The 26,240-nt window shown below is 43.2% G+C and overlaps 1 protein-coding gene across 3 annotated transcripts in view; it reads left to right on the plus strand.

Moving 5' to 3' along the window:
• The window catches only part of DENND2B (DENN domain containing 2B), a 916,594-nt gene that overhangs the window by 403,963 nt on the left and 486,391 nt on the right, over positions 1-26,240 (plus strand). For all 3 annotated transcript variants that reach the window (XM_069223658.1, XM_069223659.1, XM_069223660.1), the window contains one exon: positions 2,387-2,491. In XM_069223658.1, the coding sequence (XP_069079759.1) occupies positions 2,412-2,491 (80 nt within the window). In that variant the 5' untranslated portion in view covers positions 2,387-2,411. The remainder of the gene's footprint in view (positions 1-2,386; positions 2,492-26,240) is intronic.

Below are 26,240 nucleotides of genomic sequence, written 5' to 3' on the forward strand. Positions count from 1 at the left end.
TCCAAGTGTGGGTTCTCCTCCTAAAACAATTGGTTTTGAAAACATTTTTAAATTAGTATCCTGTTACGTTGCTGGGATCGGCTCGTAGCTCCCCAAATTATGACTGTCTGGGATTCCTCAAAGAATTTCATCTGATTTGCCAGCAAGACACATTGGCCATGGAAGGCATTCATATTAATTAATTTCTTTCTTTTTGTAACCCTCCTGTCTCAAGGAGGGTGATGGAAGGTCTGGCCATTTTAATTTCTATCAAGTTTCCCATTATTAATGTCAAATCTGTTGGCTCCTCTCCCTGGCACGTGAGGGCTAACAATCAGTCACATTTCCTGCTCTGGCTTGGCGACTTTAATTGCACCCCGTGTGAGTTCAGTGACTCGTAGGTTTGCGGCCTGGAGAACAGGGATGGTCAGGTGATGACACATTTCAGACATTCTAACTATGGGGCACATTGAACAATATCCTATGTTCTAAGGACTTAGGGCCTGATTATGACCTTGGCGGAGGGGATTATTCCATCACAAACATGACAGATATCCCATCTGCCGTAATAGAAGTTCCATAGTATATAATAGATTTTGTAATATGGCGGGAAGGATAGCGGTCACATATGTGATGGAGTAATCCTCTCCATCAAGGTCATAATCAGGCCCTCAGTATTTTTGAGTGACTGTGTTAAGGCCACTCCTAAGCTATATCCAACTTTTACAACTTTTATAAGAGGGAACACAGCCAATACTATTGACTTTGTTAATTTCAAATGTTTTCAATTTTTTAGTGACTGACTTTAAAATCTCTCCAAATTATGCTAGTGACCATAACTCTTTAGTAGTTTCTTTTAAAAAAGATCATGCATTAGTTGAGTCTAAGCAGGTTGTGGCCCCTCTTACTTTCAGTACTAATAAAGGGCTCATTGGCCCATCTAAACCCACCCACTCTGCCAAACCTACCAAGTGGAACATTCACCATGGTCTGACCACAAGAAGCCTATCCCCTGATCCTAAAGAAATGGGCAGGAGAGATTTCAGTTACTTTACACAAATACATGGTGCATTTATAAGGTGCATCACTGGCAGGAGAATTTTCTCAAAACCAGTGCTGCTCAGGTTAGGTGATGAAGCTGCTGGGACTTGGAAGCAATCTGGGTAATGTGGGATGCAAGAGTGCAAGGTTTCAGAATACAAATGTATAGATTCACCTGCTAATATTTTTTACATCTGTGAATAGACCAAGCATATAACTGTAGGATGATGTGATTCATATATAACACTAATCAGGGCAATGTCAAGAGACAAATCGAGTCAAGATGGTGTCCAAATCTTAGTCGATCAAAAAACAGGATCATACATAAGTTTAATTCAGCAAAAAATGATGTGAGTCAGAGGGGTGTTAAGGCAATGAACAGGTCTTAGACCTAGATTAAGATTAGATTAAAACTAAACATCTCATAATAGCTGAGATTTACAGTGCCATTGAAACCTTCAGTACCAATATATTAGTAGTGAACTTTTCCACAGACTATGAACTCCTTTCTGTAATACATTCTGGGCTGTAGTATAGAATGTGCCTTTAGGGTGCACAAAGCATGTGAACCCGCTTATGTATCCCTAGGGCTCTATAGTATTACATAAGGTGCCACAAATGCTTGCTCCACCCCTTCTGTAATACAGATCACACCGGCAAGAAGTGTGCTCTGGCATGATCCCAAGTGGCTCCAAGCAAAAGAGAGACTCTGTTGCCTTTGGACCTACTCTATTTTACAGATGTGAGTGCAGATGCAAAGAGGCTGTTAGGAGGCATATTGACTGTGCACCACAGATAAGTGGCACTCAGACTGCGCACCTCCAAGGGTGTGCCTCAGAAGGGGGAAGCAGGTACTGTCATTCAGTGCTTCTGCCTGCTGAAGGATCTCTGCCTCTTTTGAAAAACATGCCAGTTGTTGCTACAAAGTGAAAGATGGGCAGCTTCAGAGACCTGGCCCAGTTTTCTCTAATATGCTGTTACTAGATCAATCAAGTGTCCTCCCCTGCACTAGGACATTTGTACTGTCCTGGATTGCTCTTGATGCCCAGACTTAAGTGTGCGCAGCAGCACGAAGTGGGACAGTGCGGAACATCCGGAATGTTGCTTGTGTTGTGTTACTCTTTCTCTTTATTTCTTTTGAATTGCAAATTATTTTTTGATAATATTATGATGCAAAAAGATGACGGTTCTCTTGACAAGGTTATCGTAGGCATCAATAATTAATTTACAAGTTGGACCAGTTGATAAAAAACAGCGAAATAAAAAGGCAAAAAATATAGAAATGGAGACATCTGGCAAGTGCATTTTGAGAATGTGCCTGTTCGTTTAGACTGAAGTCAATCCAACACTGAATGTTTGCTTGCAGGTATCTTGGATCATTGAGTGCAGAAATGACCATGACTGCCAACAAGAACTCCAGCGTCACTCAGAGAGCAGGAGGGAGTAAGGTACCCCGGGAAACCTTGGCACGGTAAGAGAGCACAGACTTTTTTGTTTAAATGGATGTTGTCTGTCAATCAATTTTATAGAACATACTTAGAAGCTAGACATTATTGGTCTTCATTCAACTTAAGGTCTTTACAGCTTAAGCAGACTTCGGATCATCCTCAATTTATGAATAAAGAAGGAATTAGCAACACAAACATTACAGATCCTCCCTGCACTATGTCAAGGACATCCTGGAAACGTATTTTACTACCTCATTATTTCAATTTCTGCTGTTCCATGGCAGCCAATCGTTCACTGGCCTCTGAATTTGGGTGTGTGAGCTATGCACCTGACCTTCTCCTGCTATCTTTGACCATGTATGCTAGTTGTGCAAACTCACTACTTCAATTTAAAAACACAGCCAAAAGTGCATCAAACCTTTGTTTTCTCAAGCAATGGACGCTTATTATCTATGCACGGCAGTTTCACTAACTATTCTTTCACAAACTTGTCTATTATTCTTGGAGATGAATAAAAATAAGTCCTTCTGTCGACATTTACAAAGACCAAAAACTAACTAAAACAAAACTGATAGAGCCAGATGTTTCATTCAATTAGGAACCATTGAGAAAACAGCCTCTGATTCAGTTAGTTTACTTCCCTTGTTTGTTTGTCTTATTGCTTATGCCACTGTTGATTTTATGTTGTATAATTTACATGGTGACAATAAACAGAGGAGCTTATTTACAAGGCCCGTGGTGCAGAGAGGCGCAGCAAGTGTTTTGCTGCGCAATGGGGAAAGGGCAGAAATGTGCTGTATCTACAAGATATCGCGCATTTCTGTCCTCTCTCCGTGCGCTGGCGGTAAAATTAGCAGCCTAGCGCCAACACAGGCATCCGTGCACCATAGTCCTTGTCTGGCTTATAGCATACTCTTAGTTGATTGAACGAATAATAATTATGTATTTATTGGCCTAAGTGCTATATATGAGATAAATATTCCACAGGTCAAATGCTAACCATGACACAATAGCACAATAAAGCAGTACAATGAAAAGGTGAGAGCAAAAATGCAGTAAAATTATGCAGATGGGAAAACGTCATCTGCGAGCATTTCCTAAAATAGATGCAGTTTTATAGGGATTTGAAAAATTGAGAAATGGGAATGAAGACCCATTAATCATGTGTTACATAATTTTGGAGACCAGCAAAGAAAACTCTTTTTGTGAGGTGGGGTACATGATGGATGGAGGGTTCGAGATGCAGAACTTAGTTAGCAGGTGGATTTATAGCGCTAGATAAAGAAGGAATTTCAGTTGATGGAAGACCACAGATACTTTTGACTACCAAACTGAGATAATGAAAATGGAGTTGAAGAAGTAATGAAAGGTAACAGAGGTCAAGAAGAAGAAGAAGGGGAAAGTTTACATAAAACAAGGATGATATAGTTAAAAGCATATTGTGCAGGCTAATGAAGAGGTGGGAGAACAATGGTGAGAAGAACACTAGTCAAAGTGATAAAAGGCGAGCTTAAGATGAAGGGGCAAGAAGTCACAGATATGAGAAATAAGGATGATGAGCAGGAGAAGGTCTGATGATTGGAATTGAAAAATAATTAGCAATAACAAGCAGAAGGAGATGGGGCAAATTGGTCTGTGGGGTAGAAGATGGGGTTAGAGAGGAGTAGGTAGAGGAAACAGGGAAACAGCACACCTCAACTGTGGAAGGGTTAAAGTATAAAGATTGGTAAAATATCATGCATTTGTAAAAGAAAGACAATAACTGTGTTGTGGAGGATGAGCGAAGGTAGTGAAGGGGGATAAAAAGAGTTGAGAAACTTCAGTGAAGAAATGGCAGGCGAAGTTAAATGAAGCAGTGATAGCTAATAGAAGAATTTATAAATGGAAAAACAAGTAGGAAGAAGAGGCAGAGTTGTCCTACTACATGCAATAGGACAGCTTTGAAAGGTAAGCAGAAAACTAAGAAAGTCCAGTGACAGACCAATGAGGGAAAGGGTTTTAAGAAGAATAGAAGCACTGTTGGCCTAATATCTTATTGTGAAAAGTAATGCACAAACTCTCTTAAGTCAAACAATGCACCTCTGACACTACAGGCATCACTCCTGGTAACAATGAACAAGTGTCAAAGTTCTACTTTGAAATTAATGTTAAATCACTCTGGATTTTGCCTTCTTTTGAACAAATGAATGACAGTTTTAGAGAGAAACAATGGTGCTTAAGAGTTCAGGTCAGAGTGACACAGTCCTGGATACTGCCAAGGATGGATACCCGCCTAGAAATGTTTTTGGGGTCTTTGGGTTTGGCGGACTTGTGGCATGGGGAGCATCCAGATCAAAGATAGGTCTCCTACATGGCTAATGCTCTGAGGCCCCCTTCCAGAACAGATTAGCTGTTAGTCCCTGGGCACCAGACTGGTTGTTGGGGTAAGCACAATAACTGCCGTGGTAATCTTAGGTCACTCTCCAAAGATGGTGATGTGCCAGGTGCCATGCGGGACATGGAGAGGGGGATGGAGATTAGATCCCAGAGAGCTGATGGATTGGGGCACCAGGACACAGTTGGTAATGGAGTCTGCAAAGTATTTTGATGAAACCTAGGGTACAGTGTCCTCTCTGGTTGTATAATGGGAGGCCTGCAAGATGGTCATACTGGGACATCTGATTTCAGGAGGTAGAGGGAGATAGGATGTGTGGGCCTAGAGAATAAAGAGTCAGAGGCTGTGTTCACAGATGGTCCAGTGCCAAATCTGGTGACTATGGTTGAAAAGACCCAGGATGAATACTGGGTGATGGCACATCAGGAGGCCAGGGCCCATTTTTAGGCCAAGCAGGGGCGAGTCCATGAGCTTGGAGACAAGGCCGCAAAGGTATTAGCCTGGCTTGCGAGTTGAGATGAAGGGTAGAGGTGGATAAGAGACCTAAAAGGTAGCAATGGAACCCAGGTGTAGAAGCCAGAGGCCATTGCTAAGGTACTGGTGTCGCACATGAGCAATGTGAATAGTTCCTATGCTACTGATGATGCGGAGGGTCTGTTGGGCTTTGTCAAGGATCTTCCGATGCCCATGCGAGCTGACTAGGACCATGAAGACCCAGAAGCAGAGAGTTCTCATTCTGAGATTGCAGAGGCTCTCACCCACCTGAAAAAGGGTGGGCTCCGGGCCCGAATGGCTTCTAACAGAGTTTTTTAATTGCATTTGGGCGCAGGGCAAAGAGGGGGAGCTACCAGAAGACCTGTGTCGGGCATTGATTGTCCTAATTTACAAGGAGAAGAGACGCCAAGGGAGGAGTTTGCATTCTATCACCCAATATCCGTGGTCAATGTAGAGACCAAAATACAGACGAGGGTGCTAGCAAACCCTATGTTGCAGATATTGGAAACCCTAGTGAAGGCAGTCCAGTCGGGCTTCACGCAGCATGGGCAACACACCACACTGATGAGTATTTGGTGCAAAGTGGGACAATTCAGGATCCCGTGATTATATTGTTGTTAGATGCAGAGAAGCCATTTGATTCCCTGGAATGGTCGTACCTGTCGGCAGTGTTGGAGAAGATGGGATTTGGCGGTTCATTTCTGGGATGGGTAAAATTGCTCTACCAGTACCACATTGCCTGGGTGACTGTGAATAGATTGCAGTCAGAGGATATAAGGATCAGGAGAGGCAAAAGGCACAGATGCCCGCTTTCTCCGCTATTGTTCATGTTTGCTCTTTAACCACTGGTGAGCTGGATCTGAAAGGATGCCCAGATCTGGGTTTTGCGTTGGGCCCCGGGATGTGAGGATGCAATATTCCTGTAAGCAGATGACACTCTCTTGTTTCAGGAAGAGCCCAACCAGTCACTGCTGTGTGTATTGGAGGTATTGCGGGTCTACAGGAAGTACACTGAGTCTACGGAACTATAAGAAGTACACTGGGAAAAATCGGTGGTATATTCACTGACAGAGTGATGCCTTCTTAAAGGGAGTCTTCCCTGTTAAGTGGGAATCGGGAGGTTTCAAGTACTTGGGTATTTATGTTACATCTGACTGTCAGTGTTTCTTCTGTGCTAATCTGGGGGGTATTCCAGAAGCTTACAAGCAAGATGTGGGTCACTGGTGCAGCCTCCTGCTGTCCTTGCTATGCAGGGCAGTGTTCCTTAAATTTATCTATCTCCCCAAGTTCCTATACGTCCTCCAGAATACACCCTATGCAGTGCCGGACAGGTTTTTCTGGCAGGTAAACAAGATCACCCCTAGAGACCTAACAACGTTGACTAGGAGGCTTGGGATCGGAGCATTGCCTTGCTAAATATCAGGAAGTATTTTCGCGGCTCTCTTGGAAATGGTGAATGACTGGGCCTTCTCCGATCAGACTGAGCCCTCTCTTTAAGCTGTTAGGAGAGTGATAGATCCAGTGGGATATCTGTGCTATCTGTATGGGGGAAGACGTTGTGAGGTCTTTCACACCAACGGCGCTGGTGCTCAATATCTGGTGGAGGGCCAAGAGGCTCATGGGCTAGAATGGGGGTTCACACTGGCGACTCCACTGCGGAAAGCAGAGACACTGAAAGGGCTCAGGAATATTGGATGCCATAAGAAGTGAGATGTGCTGGGTATCTCTGTAGTGGGAAATGTCTTAAGGGATGGCAGGTTGATTACTTTTCAGGAATTACAGGCCGAATATGAGATGTTGGGCAGTCAATATCTCAGATACATACAGATTTAACATATTCTTAAAGGCTACGTTTTCATGCTGGAAGACCTGCTGGAGGAATCCCCACTAGAATACAGGGCACTCTTGTCCCCCTGCATACACATGCCATCTCTTTAGTGTATTCCACTCTGTTGGCTCGTAACCTCCCTGCTTTGACCCCACACCCCCTTTGGGATCACTGGGAACGAGACCTTGAGTACAGGAGGACAAGGCCTGGGATGAGGCCTGCAGCTATCTACGGAAGGTAGTAATCAGGGCCAGTTTTCGCCTAGCCTACTTGAAGCTCTTACACAGAGCGTACTTCATGAGGGAATGCTTACACAGATTGGGGAGATGCAACTTTGGCCTCTGCCAGAGAGGTATGGTACTTCATACACTATGGGAATGCCCACTAATACAGAAGTATTGGGCGAGAGTGGAGTCACGAATAATGGAGGTGTTGGAGATACGCATACAGCTTACCCCTCAGCTGTGGATATATGAGGGGAGCAGACCTTGGCAAGGTATGCCCCGCTCTTCTGTAACGTGGCACTGGGGGTAGCAAGAAGGGACATTGCCAGGCAGTGGTGAACCCGGTCCTGTCAACATTGCGGGAATGGGAATCGAATCTCAGTTTGTGTATGTGGGCAGAGAAGCAGATATATAGATTTATAGATGGCTTCGAAAGTATGAAAGGATCTGGTTGCCTTCATAGGATGCCGTGGCCTGTGACTGAGGGGTGATGCCTTCCAGTGGGAGTTCCTTAGGGGTTCCAGTGGTGTGGATAATTTGGGTATGGTGGCTGGCCATATATCCAAGTTGTCAAGGGGAACAGCATCCCTGAGTTAAGTGTATGTGCACTACATTTCTGAGAGGTGGCAATGGTAGAAAGTGGAGTGGTAAGGAAACTTGGATGCGATACATAAAACTTTTTATGTTCCCATCTATCAGGGAAATGGGGATCAGGAAAGTTGGGGGGGGAGTTAAGAGTAGGTTTCAACTTGGTGCCACTTTGGCCATTTGCTGGTCATATGTCTTTTGATGTACTGTATGTACTGTGCTGATAAATGCCAATAAACATAGTTTTTTTAAAAAACAGGTAAAAGAAACTCCAGTCCAAAGAAAGATATGTAAAAAATACAAAATACCCACCAACGCAATAGAACTCATCCCATACACATAACAAATCAAATAACAATAACTCAACAAATGCATAATACACCTTACTAAAAATGATATTAAAGCATACATAATAGATAAGGGCCTGCAGCACTACACCACTAAAACTGTACCTCCAGACTAACACTTAACCAATATAAAACACCAAAATACTAATTATACTAATCCTAAACACATCCCTTCTACTACTGAGGGCCTCAGTAGGAGTCTGGAGGTCCAAGGACTGCCAGATTCACAGTGACGGTCGGACCACCGTATTCTAGGTATTACACTGTAAATGCAACAATATTATGGTAAGATTATATGCCCAACTTGATAATGTAGTAAAACACCCAGGGCCCCCAATGCTGAGGCAGGTGCTTTAGGTGGGATGGACATTTATTGGCTAAGACCATAATGACAAAACATAGTGGTTTGAACAGAATCTGTTTACTGAGAGTCAAGTCGGTTGTCTTAGCCATGTGAAAAACAATTGTCTGTTATGGAGATTGAGTTCTAGGTGCTGCATTTTGCACAACTTGCACTCAATTAAGAAATGTATTGGCTAGCCTAAGGTGCAGGGAATTACCATAATCTGCTTGTAATAAGTGCATGACCGTCATCTTACTCACTGTCAGAGACAGGAAAAGAATACCGTTTTTATAGAGCTTAGTAAAGCAAAAGAAGTAGAGGATATATAGACATTTTGTGAGGTAAAAGAAAGATTACCACCAAAGCAGCAGCTCCCTCTTCTTGTTGTCTCAGTGAGCCTTGGCAAGGATGATTGGCCATGATGCTGGAGCCAGATGGCATTTTGAATACCAAACATACATTCTTCTACATTTTCCCTAATTAACTTGAGACAGATATAGTTCATCCACTCCGCCAGTACTTTTAGGCAGTTCAAATGGCTTTTTAGATTAGTGGTGGAGTCCTGGGAGATTAATATTATTAGCTGGGAGTCAAAAGCATATAAAAAATATCTGAAAGCCATGTGTCTACATCACCTAATAGTGCCATGAAGGCATTACGTAGTTTTGGGCTCAGACGAGATCCTAATGTTAATCCACACAAGACTGAGGAGGAAGACTGTGAGTAATGGCCTTGAGTAATGGATTGTGATCTATTACAGATGCCTAAATTGAAGAGTTGATCTATCAGAATAACATTAGAGACACTGTTTAAGGCTAGTAGAAGGGCAGAAAATCAAAAGTAACTCGTAAGTGTACTGAGACCGCCAATAAGACTGTTTCAGTACCGTGTTCAGGGTGAAAACTTGAATATTAACTATCTAATGAATTCTCTTATTCCAGTTATGATGGCAGTTGGTTTTTGATTGCCTTTTCTGCTACTTTGGCATGGAAAGGCAAAAAGTAAATGGTTCAGAAGTTGGGCAGGCCTTCAGGGAGCAGAGGACTTACTAGCATGTTTTTCCAAATATCTGGGTATTGAGCATTCAAAAAGGAGGTGTTTGTGAATTGTGTGAAGATTGGCACTAAGATCCTAGATATCTTATGATAGCTGCTAGGGGTACGGGGGGGAGCCTAATTTGTAAGATAGAATTTTTAATGCAATATCCATTTCTTACACTGGTTTAAATTGGGCTAGTGAGGCATCCCATGAGATGGAGGAAGATTCTTTCTAGAAGATTACCTTTTTTCAGGGGGATTTTAGGGGTCAAAAGAATTGTAAATTGCATAAATTTTGTTGTAAAAATAAAGAGGTAATTTTTATTTTTTGTAAGGAAGGTGTGACTAGGTGTTCAAGTTCAACGGGTTGAGGGTGCTGTAGCATAATATGTGATTTCTGCACTTTTTGTTAGAATAATACCTAATCTCAACGTTGAGCATCTTTCATACATACACTATTACTATTGTTGAGAAAAGGCCAGAATAATGTCAGGAGAAAGCGCTGTGACTAGGGCAACCAACAGGACATATATATTGCATTTGCACGACAAAGTAGCAGCTTCAATTACCCTGTTCTGTATCTCATTACGATTCATTACTTCAATACCTGAACTGGCCTTGCCCTGCTCAGCAAATACATAAAAGTGTAAATAAAACGCACCTATGTTGTATTTTATCTGAGGTCCTGAAATTAGCGCATAAAAGCTCCTGTTAACAATTATTACAAAATGGACCTCCTCAAAAGAGTTTATCACTTTGGAGTCTTTATTGTCATCTCTGAGCACATCAGCTCGAGCACCGCACATTAAGAGGTTTATGCTTTATTGTGCCACACGTGGTAAAGGCATCTGTTATAGTTTTTGGGGCACTGCTAAATGATGGCAACATTGAAGGGTACCCTAAAAAGAGAAGCATTCCAATTATTCCCCTTTCCTGCCTACCCAGATTGATTTCTATATTTATGAACCTGCAGTAAGAATGTAGGCATTTGTTTGCTTTCGTCACAAACAAAGAAAAGTTTTAGTGTTCCACATAATGTCAGGGTTCCTTATACTGGCCAGATGGCAAGTGGCATTTCTGGTTATATCTGGTTTCCCAGAACACAGACCCTGTGATAAACTGACATTCGTTTCTTATTCCAAACTATGGGGTTGTTTTCATTTGATCCAGAAGATACTCAATTCAGGCTTCGTGATCTAAGACAGTAGCCACAATCTCATTTGTTGTAAGCCCACACATCACATCTAGGGTACTTCAAAATCCATCAAAAGTAATCAAAGTTTTGGACAGCTTCATCCTCGTTGACAATGTTGTATGCTGCTTCGGCTGCTTACATCTCATTTACAGTCTGCACGCACCTCACATTAAGCATGGTTGTTGTGTTGTTAGCCCTTCCTTCTGTTTTGTTTTCTCAAGGGATAGAGACTGTATACGTATGCCCTTTCCTAGTCCCATTTAATTCTGTGACAGTCTCTGTCTCTTGAGTCCTTCCTGCATCGGGCTCTTCACCCCGTGCATTTTACCTGACAACTTTAGTTTTATAGCCAGCAGCCACTTGCGTAACAAAGGCCCCCACAGCCCCTGTGATGCAAGGGACCTGAGCTCCAGAGGGGCCGCTCAGCACAGTGTCCTGGCGAAACACACATGCGCAGTAGGCTCTCTCAAGCCCGGCCACTAGGCTCCCATTATGCCTGGGAGCACCCTGACTCGGCGCTCTCAGCCAATCATGACACTGCTTTGAGCAGGGTCATGATTGGATGCAGGGCAGCCTTGGAGCCAGTGACTGCAGGAGCAACGAGGGATGGTGCACGGCGAGCGACGGAGGAGGTAAGTGTTTTTCTTTTTCGTTTAATTTTTATCTACAACCCATCCCCCCGCACCGCCCCACCCCTTCCCGGTGTCGCATGCCACGACTGGTTGCAAGAGTATATGGTATTACAACCCCCATGGTTTTCAGGGCTTCTTTCTCTCACGTTCCCTTTCACCACCTTTTTTCTCAATGGGAATGTTCTGAAATACTCCCTGGTGACCTACTCAGCAGTGAAGGCAGAATGCTATGGTCACACTAAGCTCCTGAGCAGCGAGCAATCTGACCATGGCAGAGGTAGACACAGAGCTTGGGGGTCAGGGAATACCCACTTGCACTTAAATGAACAAGTTGACCATTGGACTGTTAAAGGCGGTGGTGGTTCACTGCCCTGAATTTATCCTGACAATATTTTGTGAAATTGTGTTCTCTACCAAACAATAAATGCAACTCTCAGCAGCTGTCGAAAACTGTGTCTATCCTTTAGTGTGTTTATGTTTGTGTCTATTTCTCATTTGTGCTAGAGGATACTTGTTTCTCATTTCATAGACCCGATAGAAGCGTTTTAGGTTTGTTTTTTGCTGGTTGCCAAAAAACCTGCAAATTGTATTGGTCTTGAGCAAAAATTGCAAGAGGGACAAACCAATGGCCGTATTACAGAACAGGTGCACTGTCACTATTTGTGTCAGCAGGTCATGCTTAACTAGGTGTGCCCAGTGAAAAGTAGGGCTGTGTGTCAGATTGCAAAAAACTGTGCATCCTCTGTGGAGGTGCAAACTCTGGAAAGTTACTTCTGATACCAGTGAGAGCGCATTAGTGACAGACAAGGCCATGGCTAGAAACGACATCTCTCTTTTACTGGAGGTGCCCAGCCTCACTTCATAGGCAAAGCAGAGACCCCGCCTTAAGTGTGTTGCTGCACCCACCTGCAAGAGAGTGCCTGGGAGGAGCCCCGACGTCCCACCCCGAGAGAGCGCGCTGTGGATCACAGTGAGTTTGAGCCCCCTCTAGGTGGCTCACAATCTGTATGTCTCCTCTCAATCTGTTTGCCATGGTGCCTGCGTCTGTAGTAAGAACCTGACCAATGGCAAAGAGTTCCCTCATCTGAATGGGGTCCTGGACCAATCAAATGAGGGAATGCATTCTAGTTGTAACGCCAAAGCAAGATGTGCACCAGCGCAGTCCATGTTATAGAAGGGGCCTCATGCACACAGGGCACTTTAGCATTGTAGAAGAGGCTGCATAAGCATCTGCAGACCCATTCCTTCTATTATAGCAAAGTGCCCGGGGGCGCAAGAAGAAGAAACAAATGCTTGTTGCTACTATGAGGCACTTTTTGCAAAATGGCCCCAGATGGCAATGGTTGTTAAGGGTCAGTGTGGAAAGCATTTATTATAACTATAATTATTGGGGTGGGTAATTATATTATTACATATAGACACTAGGCAGGTGACCCGTGCCTGAAGGTATCATGAGTCTCTCTGTAGGGGTTGGGGCCTGGAGACTGGCATCACAGCAGCATGTTTGCGACATGTCAACTGCTGAGGTTGTCATGTCACTACCTTACATTAACACTTCATCTTCGTGCCATTTCCAGGGTTGAAACCTAAACTGGCAGCACCCTGTTCTATTTTTAATAATTTCGGTACGTCCTCTAGCCCACTGAGAATTGATGCACTGAACTTATTTTAAGTTTTATTACAGTTTCCAAAGAGATTGTCAGCTGTTAACTCGTAAAACAGTAACGCTAAGGAGGAGGGGTCTAACAGATTATCGTCACAGGCTCATCATCATATACCAGCATTACAATGCTGCTTTTGTAATTGAAGAACTTCGGCCTGTCAAGTGAGCCTGTCGTGTAGATCAGCAGCTCGTGTTGTCGCTGCTTCTATTTAAGGATCTTTGAGAATCTGCTGGTCTTAACAGGAACTCGTATTTCTATTGGGTAATGATAACTTGGCATCATTAAAGGATGTTTGCAGACGTTCCCCTCCGATGATGGTAATTGTTTTGAGTTTTTCCCTTGGTACCTATCTTCGCCCTGGCTCTGTGAACTGCCTCCGCATCCCTCCTACTGAATTAAATGCAAAAACATTTATAAGTGGCCCTGCCATGAACGCCTATATAATTGCAAATAGAGAACCAAAGCCTGCTTTGTTCCTTTGCTAATGTAAGGGGTTCTGCTTCAAAATCTCTTTTAATTAATTTACTTATAGTGCTGGGAAATATATTACTGAATTTGAGACCTCTGTCCAGAACATGCACTATGTCCATTTGTCCGGCTTTGAACCAGAGAGCTTCCCCTGTATCAGTGTTTGATGCTGTATAAATTTGGTAGCTGCCATTAAAATGCATATCGTTGCTGTTTTCTTTGTTGGAAGTGTTAAGGTTTTTTTTTTATATTATTCAGTTTTGTTCAGAGTCCTACACTATCACTTGTGTCTGGCAGCTATTGGTTTTGTTTTATATATTTTGTAATTTTTAAGACGTATTTTACTAAGTATCTAGACTGTACATCCTTTGTGTGTGGTCCATTCATCTGTAAGCACCATTAAGTTGCTCCGCCCTCATTTCTTCCTATCACAGGACTTGCTTGCTGCTGGTGCTTTACCAATAATACCTATTCCCCTTTCATAATCCTGCATTCGTATGCTGTTGCAGCTATACAAACATAAATATGCTAGCCCTCTAATTTATGGTGCATCCTCCCTCCTGTCCAAACTCTTTTGTTTCCCTCTCTATTAAGAACCTTTGATTCATGCACCAGTCCCAGAAGTGATATTAGCCTTTTTCCTTTGAGTTATCAGTATTTTCCACACAATTGAAAAGCCACCTATCATCCCTCTAGAACAGTGGTCTTCAATCTTTTTAATGCCGCGCCCCCCAAGTTCAAAAATAAAAATCATTGGGCCCCCCCTCAGAATTTTTCACAATTATTTTTAGAAAGATGGCAATATTTAAATAGGTCTAAACCTATTTAAACATTGCAGTTAAGTACTGTTGCCTTTTTAAAACTGCAATAACATGCTTCTTCTTAAAACAAAGGCATGTTATTTGTATAATATTTCTTTTGGCCAGAGTTTTTTGAGGGTGTAGGGGTTTCCACAGGGGAAACACATTAGCACCTAACCGATGGAAGAAAAAAGAGTGTTTTCAGAGGAGATCCTATGACCCTGTACAGGTTTCCAGGCACATTTCTGTGAATGTTTCTGGATCCTAGAAAGTCCGAAAATGATGTCCTGGTAGAAATCCCTCTCTGCAATTTTCAGATTTGTGAATCGGGCCTAACGTTTTCACACAGCTCATCATATGTTGTGAAAGGGCATATCTAGATATGTGTGCTAACGTAGCACAAAATAGTTTTAGTTTCCCCTGTATGGGACCTTAGTGAATTTTATATCATGTGATCTAATGATTGCATGCTAGGACTTTTGGATAAACATTTGGTTAATGTATGTGGTAATAATGGGAGCTAATATGTGATCTCGTATGATCAAAACTGGTCAATCTTTGCAGATTGATGTTGTAAAGCAATGTAAGTATGGAAACCAAAGTGTCTGTAGGTGGTAAAGACTAGTTTTAGCAGTTAGCAGTGGTAAAGATCAACTCAGAAGGTCATCTGACAATATGAACTGGGGAGAACCTGAGAAGTGTGGAATTAAGGAATTTAAAGTGAGGTACAGTTTGTAAGAATGTATGGGAGTCCATGTACTCGAAGTATGTGCACTGTCTTGAACAACCCCTAACAGAGGGGACGGGAGCAGATATCCACTCCCTAGTTATGGAGTGGAAAGATCTTTCCTCTTACACCCAGCACCAACATGCAGCCACTAGAGATGCCCTTCTTCGTGCGCTTCTGCATGTAAAGATACTGTGGGCCTCATTACGAGTTCGGCGGACGGTTTAGACCATCTGCCGAATTTCCGATGGGGAGGTTGCCGCCATATTGGCTACCTCCCCACCGGGCCCATTAAGAGTTTCCTTCTAGGTCAGGGGGCAAAACCTGAGTTTCCACCCACTGGTCTAGTGGGAAACCGCCTATAACATTGTCCTGTGCTCATAATCGAGCCGGTGGCAAAGGTGTAAGATGCAGGGGGCACCAGCACTCCTGCAATGTTCACTGACAGTGAACATTGCGAGGGTGCTTGCCAGGGGGGCTTCTGCACCTGTTCTCTGCCTGCCTTTTCATGGAGGTGCTACCGCCATGAAATGGACGGTGGAGAACGAGGTCATAATCCCTAGGGCAGTGCTGCTTGCAGCACTGCCCTGGTGGATTAGGACCGCCACCTGCCACCAGACCTCCGGGATCCCTGATCCTGGTGGAGCTGTCGGTCCCACCGCAGCCCAACCGCCATGGTTAAAATATAGCGCTCAGACCGCTACATTGGCGGCAGTCCGACGGCCATCCGTGAGCCTGATGGTCTAGCGACCGCCAGACTCATAATGGGGGCTTGAATTTTAAAAGACTTTGCAGATTTGCTTGCACACTTGCCAAAACAACAGGACACAAAGCAAGAAAGAGCTGGTCAGACATCACAAAAATGAGATACTTGCTGCCTGCTATTACTACACATCAAAATGAAACCGCTCATTCTCACATGAAGACTATGTTGGTGCAGTGATATAATTTAAAAAAACACACACATATTGCCCTGTATTTCGTACATGGTTGGTTTAGGGGCTGAGGTAATGAACTATACGAAATGTAATTAAGACATAACAGATGTTTAATCGAAGCAGGATTTTTCCCCATGAAAGGTTCCATGGTAAAACATCTCATGACCTGGATTCCTTCCAATAATCCATTTCGTCTGAGATCAGATTTCACATGCTAACATTTTTCAGGACTCTTAAGGGAGAGACAGTGGTGCAGCATTTTTTTTTTACATATTTCCATCTATGGAAAACTGCTGCGATCTGAACAATGACACGTCTGAGGGAGCTGCAAAGAGAAGAGGTCGAGCTTGAAGACTTAAAAGTTGGACCCATGAGTAACTTCTCTCTTTGAGGATGGTGATACATGGTTGTCTTGCTATTTTGGAAAGGGCCTTGTCCTGTTAAATAACATTGTCCTTATCCTAAATGCCATGTTCACAAAAGAAAGTGTGAATGCAAAATAATCCGTCCTAAGAGGCATTTATATCTAGGAGACTGCAACATTGCTGGAAAACTCTGGTATGTAGTTTATTCTGCAGTGGTCGCTGCCAAGAAATTGTATATGAGAAGATTTCTGCAGTGACTTCTAAAGTAACTTTCTGTAGTGTTCAGAACTGCTGAGTTTGAGTAATTTTATACATGTGTACGAAGGAAAGCAGATACAGGAAAGGTACAGCCATTAGTGACCCAGTTTGATAGGACACTCCAATACAAGAAAAATCATTTCTTTCCATAGATTGTTCAATGGGTGTAGAAATACATAATCATAACAAACTGCATCCTTCCATTCCATCTAATTTAGCCATACTCTCGCATTTAAACCCTCCTTGCAGTGGGTTTCTGGAGCAACTGTTCTTCAAATTTAGTGAAGATGTTTTTTTTCTAAAAAAAAAAAACAAAAAAAAAAAAAAAAAGCTTTGCAAGTTTTGCAAAGCTTAAAGAAAAGTATTGGGAAAAACATGTATTTGAGAGTAGGCCTTGATGAGCAAACGATCAGTAAAAACTTCTCTACAATGGAAATTCTCCTACAAACACTTTTTTGTGGGGGAAATTTCTCCTGCCTGCAACTTTTTGCAAACGCGCTAAACGCCGGAACTTACTGATGTTGGGAAGTTTTGTGACCTTTGCAAACCTTCACAAGAGAAAATATTATTTCATACTCATTATTTATAAATACATTCAAAATTTAGGAAGGCTTTGAGTAATACAAGAACACTTTTCACATATTCAAGACTATAGCAGGCTATGATTCACACCAGAAGAAGCATAATAAATTACCACTTATGCAAGTTATGGACATGAAGACCTGCTAGTAATTAGAGAATTAATGCAAGGTTCCCACAGTTTGTCTATGCAAGGCAAACCCTTACGCTGATAAAAAACATAAATAAAATGAGTTGGTTAGCTCGCACTTTGAAAATGCTGTACGTTTTGCCTTTTCCACTCAAAGTAGACAATTCCTGGGAATATCAGAAACGAGCATCTAAACTACTCATCTATTAAAACTGCCAAACATTTGCTTGAATTCACATACACCCTCCCACTAAAGATCACACCTACCACTTAGTAATTTAATAAAGTAGGGTTGCGGACCTAAAGATAGTACTCGTAAAGGTCCTTTATGAACTCCCAAAGTCGTAAACGTATACGTTTGGTCTAAGTTTAGACCAAACGTCAAAGTTTGCCTTTTTGAATCAGGCCCAAAGTCTGTGATCCAATCATAGGGCCATATTTAATTTGCTATAAAATCACTGGGCATTGACCTCTTGCATATTATTTATAATGAGAAAATCCTTCCCTGGACACTAGGCTGATGGCCATTTTATCTCTGCCATGCTGCATTTATGGGTATATTCTCTACCGGCATAGTTTCTCATGTGCATATTGATTCTAAGTGTATTCACTGTGCATAATTGTTATGTCGTAGTCATTTAGAAAAACAGTATAACATTACGCATCCAATAGATGATATTTCTATTGAACCCGTGTTCTTGATTACCTAAATTTCTTATCGAACCTTGATGTAAGTCAGATCAGAATTAGTATGACCACTTTACCTCTAAAAACAACCGTTACACAAACATGATGACACCAACACATTACAAAGGCCCCATCCCGTGAGGGGAAGAGATGCAGTGAATTCAACATTTAATCCTAAAATTTCCGTGACAAAACGTTCCTAGAATTAAAAGAAATGTGAATAACTCTAAAAAAGATTCCTGTGTGGGTAAAAAAGGGGTTCCGGGTTAGGGAAGGAAGAGAAGACAGAACACTCCTGCGGTGTTTTGTCACCAGAGCAGTGTCTCAGAACTTGTACAGTTAATGGCAATGTCATGATAGCATCTGGGTCCAAATTGTTACATAGGACAACGAGGAGCATATCATATTAATAAGTGAATTAGTCCAGAACATGCCAATATAAATCCCATACAATTGTTGTAAATGATTCACAAGATCCTTTAAAGAGAAACTGATGATCCCCAGAAGGCACCAGGAAACACCCTGGACCCTGAAGGAAGGAGTACGGTAGGCGCAGTCAGACCACTGCACACTGACTTGATGTAACAGCCCTTGTAGAAGAGCAAATAGGATAGGAAGTCCCTCGAGGTTCTGCAAGAGCAAAAGCAGATGAGAGACGTGAGCCAAGAAGGGAACTAAAAAATAACAATAGTGAGGCACCCAGTATGAATGATGAATTAAGCAAGAGCAGAAGCCCTACAACAAATGAGAACTTGCCAGGCATCACATTGCTAGTTTTGACTCTAATTATGGGAATCTGGAACCAATCTGCTTCCACACCCCTCAACCAATACATCAATGTCTTACACTTCTCAACACTAAACTGTAAGCATTTGGCTAATTAGCAATAGAGGTTGGCAAAATAGTAGTAAAAAGAGGGGTTAAAATACTAAATACATGAAGGTATCAATTTCTCACAACATCATCAGTAGTTGTGATACCCACAGAATGTCGGCTATGGGCAGAATGTAAAAAGCATCTGAGACAAATGAGAAATTTGTGGCACAAATGTCAGATGTGTAATGCATACAGATTTTCACCTCTGGAGTCCTACATTCATGTGATTTAGGCAACGTACAGGAAATCTGACATCTGTGGTGTAACTCTGGTTCAACAATGTGTCCCTAACCAGTGCCTAATTAGTGCATCATTTGAGAATCCAGGCAGGGTGATTTGGAGGGGCTCTACCCAGCTCCACTTACAATTCAAAGGGCTTTGCCTCTTGCACACACAATGAAATCTGACACCAGGCCTGCCCTGATGTTTGTTACCCTAGATGTCTTGGAGCCTGGACAGGAGAAGGAAAGAACTTCCGAGAACCAGATGTAGAGGTAGGGAAAGTGTTCCCCCTCCCCACCACGCACACACCAAGGCTTGCACCAGGAATAAATATTTGACCTCCAGAGCCACTCATCTGATCAATCCTGGACCTGTATACATTACAGAAGAAGTACTGACCTGCTGCCAGAGGACTGCCCTGCTGCTTCAGGACTGCCTTACTGTCTGAGAAGGAAGACTGGACCTGCTTATCTTCATCCCAGGCTAACATGAGTGACTCAAAGGGTCAGTTGGCTGCCTGTTTGAAGTACAAGGACAGATCAAGCTCCGGAGGCCTCACTCCAACTACCCTGCTGACCTGCTGCAATTGAAATTGCCTGGATCTCCAGCTGGACCTGCCTGAGCACTGCTGGCCTCTGATGGAGTGAGTTCCTGATCCCCAAGAGGTGCTACCCCAGGCCCTAGACCCTTGGCTAGTATCAGTCTGAGCTCCTCCAAATGAAGAAAATGAGAAATTCTGAATTTTGGGCTCTTCACAAGTGCAAGCAGACCTTTTCGTGCCAAGACTCTTCCGTCTGCAGCGACCGCCAACCTGAAGCTCCAGAGGAGACCTTCTCTTTGCGGTACAGTAACGTCAGCAGCGACTAGCAATGTAAGGTCTCTGCTTTGGTGACCACCAATACAACTCTCCAGGAACAGATATCCATGAAGCCCAACCAGCTCGTTGTGCTGCAGCGACGACAGTCCGCACCGCCTGGCCTGCTCATCACACTATAGCAAGGACCATCCATGATGCTCTGTTCATCTCAGCCTCCTCCACCTCAAAGAAACTCTTTGCGCCACTTTTTTTTTTTTTTAACTGTGACTACCCTGGTCCCTGTATATGCACACGTCCCTCATGGTCGGCCTGACCTTGTGACTTTCCCCCATTCTAGCACCACCAGATGACCATGGGTGGTAACTTGTGGTTTTATGTGCTATATTTACTTATAACTTCAAAACTTGATACTTTCTGTTCTACTGATTAGATTTATGTTGTTCTGATGTCATTCTATGTATTAAAATGTACTCTATTTCTCTAAATAATTTTTGGATTTTTTATGTTATGTTTTACTTTAGTACTGGCTGTGTACTGCATACATACCTTACACATTGCTTCTAAGTTAAGTCTGACATCTTTGTGTCAAGACACCAGAGGGTTAAGCACAGGATAATTTAGTGACTTTTGTGGTTCACTCTGACAAGCATTGTGGGTGTTTTCTGATTAGGGTTTCCACCCCTTCAACCAATAACCAAATTTCTTACACTACTCAAAACTTAACTCCAAGCATCTGGCTTATTAGTTTTAGAGGTTGGCTAATTCATAATAAAGAGAGAGGTTAAAAAACCAAATACATGAAGGTACCCATTCAGTCACATCATTATTAGTTGAGATACCCACAGAATGGTGGACTGACATGGGTTTTGGGCAGCATGTAAAGAGCAGCCTAGACAAACAAGACATTTGTGATGAAAAATTCAGAAGTGGCATGCATACAAATTCTCACCTGTAGAGTTGTACGTTCATGTGACTTAGACAACATACAGAAAATTTGTCATCAGCTTACTGTGGTGCCACACTAGCTCAACAAGTTGTCACTGACCATTGTGAATCATTTGAGATTCTTGTCATACAGATATTTGGTCAGAAATTGCCCAAGCTAACAATCAACATACAATAGCATGGCTGCTCTTTTGTGGGTTGGCATGACTTGAGTATTTACATGCATTACTATGTATTTAAGGGGGACAGAATCAGAAAATTAGCCTTACATAATAAAATACAAAATCCTTTACATTTTAATATTGGAATCTTATCAGGAGGGCAGGCCATGCTAGTAACAAGAATCCAGTACAAACACAGAGCTTGTTATTCCAGGACCAGATTATTTGCTATGGGCAGGATTGATACTAATAATGGACTGAGAGGCTGCAATCAGAGGGGTATGCTCTTACATACCCTTTGGGTATGCCCAAGGGTTCGGAAGTTCTTGGCATTAGTGTAACGCAGAATGTCTCAAGCTTTTGGTGAGTCACTAGAACTGCCCCCTCCGACCCCCACCAGGTGGTTACATTAAAAATATGGGGGGAACAGCCTTTTGGACGTATACTCACTCCTCTTCTGTAATACTTCACTAATAGTGGCTAGGCGTAACATAACAGTGAAGGGGGATAGAGAGTGCCCGAATGTGAATACATGGGAAGCCAATGTGGACTGGTGCATGTGGGCAGAGGAACAGCTATATAAGGCAAGGAGTTGCCCCCAAAACATTACTAAAATATGTCACCCATCGAAGTGCATGAATGCACATTTGTCATAGGGTATCATGTCCAGGGACGCCCACAAATGCATTGTGCTTTGTGGATACACAGATCACGGTATAACTTATCATATTGGGATAATAACAGGGATAGTGGATACAGGCTGGAATCCTTGTGGGTCTGATCCATAGTGTGGTGAAATGTAATCCTACTAATGGTTACTTGACATGTAAACCGCCAGTTATGGGGTTGTCATTTTGTTTATAGTCTTGTTTATGTGCCAAAAACTCAATAAAACAGAGTATGAAAATTCAATACAAGCATGCAAACTCAATGTTAATCATTTTGGCGTTTGTATATTTAAAAAAGGGATGTCACAAAACTTCTTTAAAACACAAAATAAGCAAAGCCAGCCAAATCTGTGATGAAGTCAGCAGATCTAGCTGAATGCCCAGAAATTCTCCATGTCAGTATGAAAATCCTCAATCCACCTGTTTGAGTAAGGTTACTAAATTGACCTTAAGAATTCTGTGGTACTATCGGCACAGCATGTGGGGTGCGCAAACAAATGGAACAGGAGCTTACAGGATGGGAAAATGAACTGGAGGTAGCACAGCATCAGACGCCGGTAACTCCGGAGGTTGAGCAAGAGCAGCTTCGGCTGTTTAAGAAGTTGGGTGACTGCTGGGACATGATGGATAAGTTTACCCTTAGATCGTATAGACAGCGTCTTCATATGGAGGGTGACAAGTCTGGTAAATTGTTGGCATGGCTCCTTAAGTGGGAGGCTGACTCTCCTCCCATCCTGCATATTAGGTATGCAGAGGGGGTACAGGTCACTAATAGCAGGGATATTTTTCGGGTATTAGTGGAGCATTTGCAGGTTGTGTCCAGGGCTGGTCCGCCTGTCTCAGATGTTCGATTAGGTGAGTTTATGGGCCGGATGAGACTCCTGCGGCTAGAGCCAGACTGTATGGAGAGCCTAGAGGCTGAGATAACAGGTGGGTGCGGCATTGAAGATGTTGTTGAAGTCTAAGTCGCCTGGTGGGGACGGTTTCCCGATCAAACTGTACCAAACATTTCCTCTTCTGCTAGGGGAGAGGTTGTTGGCGATGTTTGAGGAAGCTTGGGATCGGGGTATTCTTCCTGAGACCATGCAACAGGGTGTTGTCTGCCTAATGCTTAAGCCTGGGGGGGATCCTGATGACCGTTCCTCATATCTCCTGCTTACTATGCTCAATACGGATGTCAAGATTCTGTACAAAATTTTGGCTACCCGCAGGCGTGGAGTGATCAGGGGCCTGGTACATGAGGATCAATGAAGATTCATTCCTTGTCGCAGTACAACTTACGCCGTTTGGCACATGTTTTACATGAAACAGCTGTGACGGTAGACGAGTTGGTTTTAGTATCGCTGGATCTGGAGAAGGCTTTTGACACTGTGGAGTGGGAGTACTTATTGGCAGTTCTGCAGGGAATGGGCTTTGGCCCTCAATTTTGTGCTTGGATTTGTTTATTATAAACTGATCCCACGGGAAAATGTTCGGTGAGCGGTGAGCTTTCGAATGTTTGGATTATCGGTAGGGGTACTATGCAGAGTTGCCCATTGTCACTGCACCTATTTGCTTTAGCGGGTGAGCTGCTAGCGGCCTAGCTGCGTGAGGAATTGGGACACTGGGGTGTTCTGGTGGGATGGGCCACTCATGTTGTTCTGGTGGGATGGGCCCTACATGCTGATGATGCGTTGCTTTACATCCGAGAGCCAGGCGTCTCGGTCTCTCTGTTATTGCAGTTGATGGAACAATTTGGGGCTGTATCTCGGCTACGGGTAAATAGGAAGAAGTCGCTACTGTTTCCCCTGGGTTCGCTGTGTGACGCCCTGCCAGAGGATTTGCCTGAGGTGGGGCTTCGGTTGGAACTTGAAAGTTTTCGATATCTGGGCATATGGGTGACACATACGGTTTGGAGCGCTCTGTATTGTTCTGGAATAAGCTGCCTCTGTCCGTGATGGGAAGGGCAGCGGTGGCCAAGATGGTGTTCTTGCCTCGGTGTCTTTACCTGGTCCAGAATTCTTTGTTTCCATTGACAGCTCGATTTTTTCATCGCCTGGATAGCTTGTTGATTTCCTTGGTTTGGGCTGGCCATCGTAGCAGGGTGGCGTTGTCTAAGTTACAAAGGGATATGGAAGATGGAGGCTTGGCACTCCCTAACATGAGACTCTATTATTATGCGGCTCATTTACAACATGCTGCTCAGTGGATGACGCAGACGGATAATTGGGAGAAGCGGCTGTTTGCTAGCATGTTGGGAGATGAGGCATTGGTGCACGCATTAATGTCAGTCGGTAGGTCGGTGACTCCTGTCCCCTATCAGGTTAAAAATACAGCTGGGATCTGGGAACAAGTGGTTAAGAGAAAACTATGACGTGCCCCCTTTGATAGGGAACTGAAGATGTAGAATCTGGCCCCATTTTGGGATATAGATACTTGTATGTCAATGGAGGCTTGGAGAATGGGTGGCGGGTGATTTATATCCCAACAGTGAATTTATTTCCTTTCAGGAGGTGCGAGATAAGTTTGGATTGAGCGCTGGCCAGTTCTTGCAGTATGCCAAGATTGAGAGTGTGGCCTGGGAGGTCTGGTTTGGGTTCCCGGTGGTCCCTGTGGCATCAACGATGTTGAATGGATTAATAAATTGGGGAGATGATTCCCATCTGGTTACTCTGTTTTATAGAGTGCTGCGCGGGGATAGTGTGGGGGTAGGATGTGTGGCGTGTAGGTCCTGGGATCGAGAGTTAGTGAACACCATAGAAGATGGAGACTGGAATTTGGCACTGTCTCTGGTACGCACTGTTTCTTATAATCACAGATTCAAGTTGTTGCACTTTAATTTTGTCCACCGTGTGTACATCACGCCTGCTCGTCTTAATAAGATGGACCCGACAAAGGGGACATAGTGTCCTCGTTGTGGGGAGAGAAGTGCTTCCTTTATCCACTTGGCCTGGGCCTGTAGGGAGGTACAGCAGTTTTGGTGGGTGGTGGTTCGGAAGCTGGACGGGGTCACAGAGCTGGGACTTGAGGCGACGCCATTGACTTGCCTCCTGGGTATATTACAGAGACCACGGGGCAGGGACGTTCCATACAGATTTGCGCAGCTTGCATTGGTGTTGGCTAAGCAAGGGTGGCTACGGGCTGGATAGGTACACAAAGCCCATCCCCTTCTAACTGGTCCCACGATGTTTTGGAATGGGGGTGGTCGAAGAACAAAACATGAGACTGACACGCAGGAAAGAAGGGGCACAGGAAGACATATCGGCCTGGCGTACACTGTTGGAACGCTTCACGGGGACACTAGATTCCAGCTCTGACTGGAGCTTGGATGAGGATCCTTGACTGCAGGATGTTATGCTATGCACATAAGTGACAACCAACTGTGGTAATAGTGTATCGCTGTTAATCATGGAGTATGAACAATTTGGTTACATAGGAGGTCCTTGCTGAGAGGAGGGGGGTAGATATTGGTGGTCTGATGGATATACTCCATGTTTTTGTCTCTAGGTATCATCAGCCTCCGCTCAGGAGACCAATGGACATTCTAATTTCTCGTATGACAATGCACTGCTTGTTTGTTTTGTTTTTATGTTAAATTGTTTATTATAAACTCAATAAAACAGAGTTTAACAAAATGGATTCTGTAGTATGTGAGAGAGGCTGTGGTATGAGCAGAAAACCTCTTAATATTTTGGTACAAGTTGGGAATTAAGCGTGTGATTGCCACAGTGGTTTGACTAAACCTACCAAAGCTCTCTTCATATTTTGGCTACACACAGATATTATCTTTAAAGGTGCTGACTGAAGAAAAGTGTGCACACCTTTGGTCTTTGTGCCTGGCCTTCAACAGAAGAAAAGCTTTGCCAGTTTGCCTAGAGGTTCGAAATGAGCAAAACCCCAAATCTCTCCACTATATGTTTGGATCAAATGCCCTCAAATAATTTTTAACTGCCCATTGTGAGATTGTCCCTTGAGGCAGATAAATGAACATTTGGAATTTTTGTTGGAAGGTGAAGATGGTAAAGGAACTTGCAGTGGTATCTATGTAAGACCTCTTCTTAAATGATGGATTTTTATGTTGGAGTGGCAACTAATAGACAAGATCCAGGAATATAAATGAGATTGATGATTCTAACAGTCACACTATCCTGGCCAGTGAGCAGGTAGACAATTGTTTAGGTGGAAGAGGATGTCCTTGATATCTTTTTTTATTGTTAGAAATTTGGCATTGGTTTAGCTGGAGAATCTTCCATGTACATTCCACCAAAAAAAAACAACTCAATTTTATCAGAAGACAATGATGCAGTACAACATACAAATCCATGTATCATTGTCCTGGCAGCAGCAATGAGGGGTGAGTCTGCAAAGATAATGTGATGTCACAAGCTGTATATAGGAGCTAGACCAGAAGCAATGGCTCTCTTT

This window comes from Pleurodeles waltl, chromosome 3_1 (genome assembly GCF_031143425.1).
Source record: "Pleurodeles waltl isolate 20211129_DDA chromosome 3_1, aPleWal1.hap1.20221129, whole genome shotgun sequence".
NCBI lineage: Eukaryota > Metazoa > Chordata > Amphibia > Caudata > Salamandridae > Pleurodeles > Pleurodeles waltl.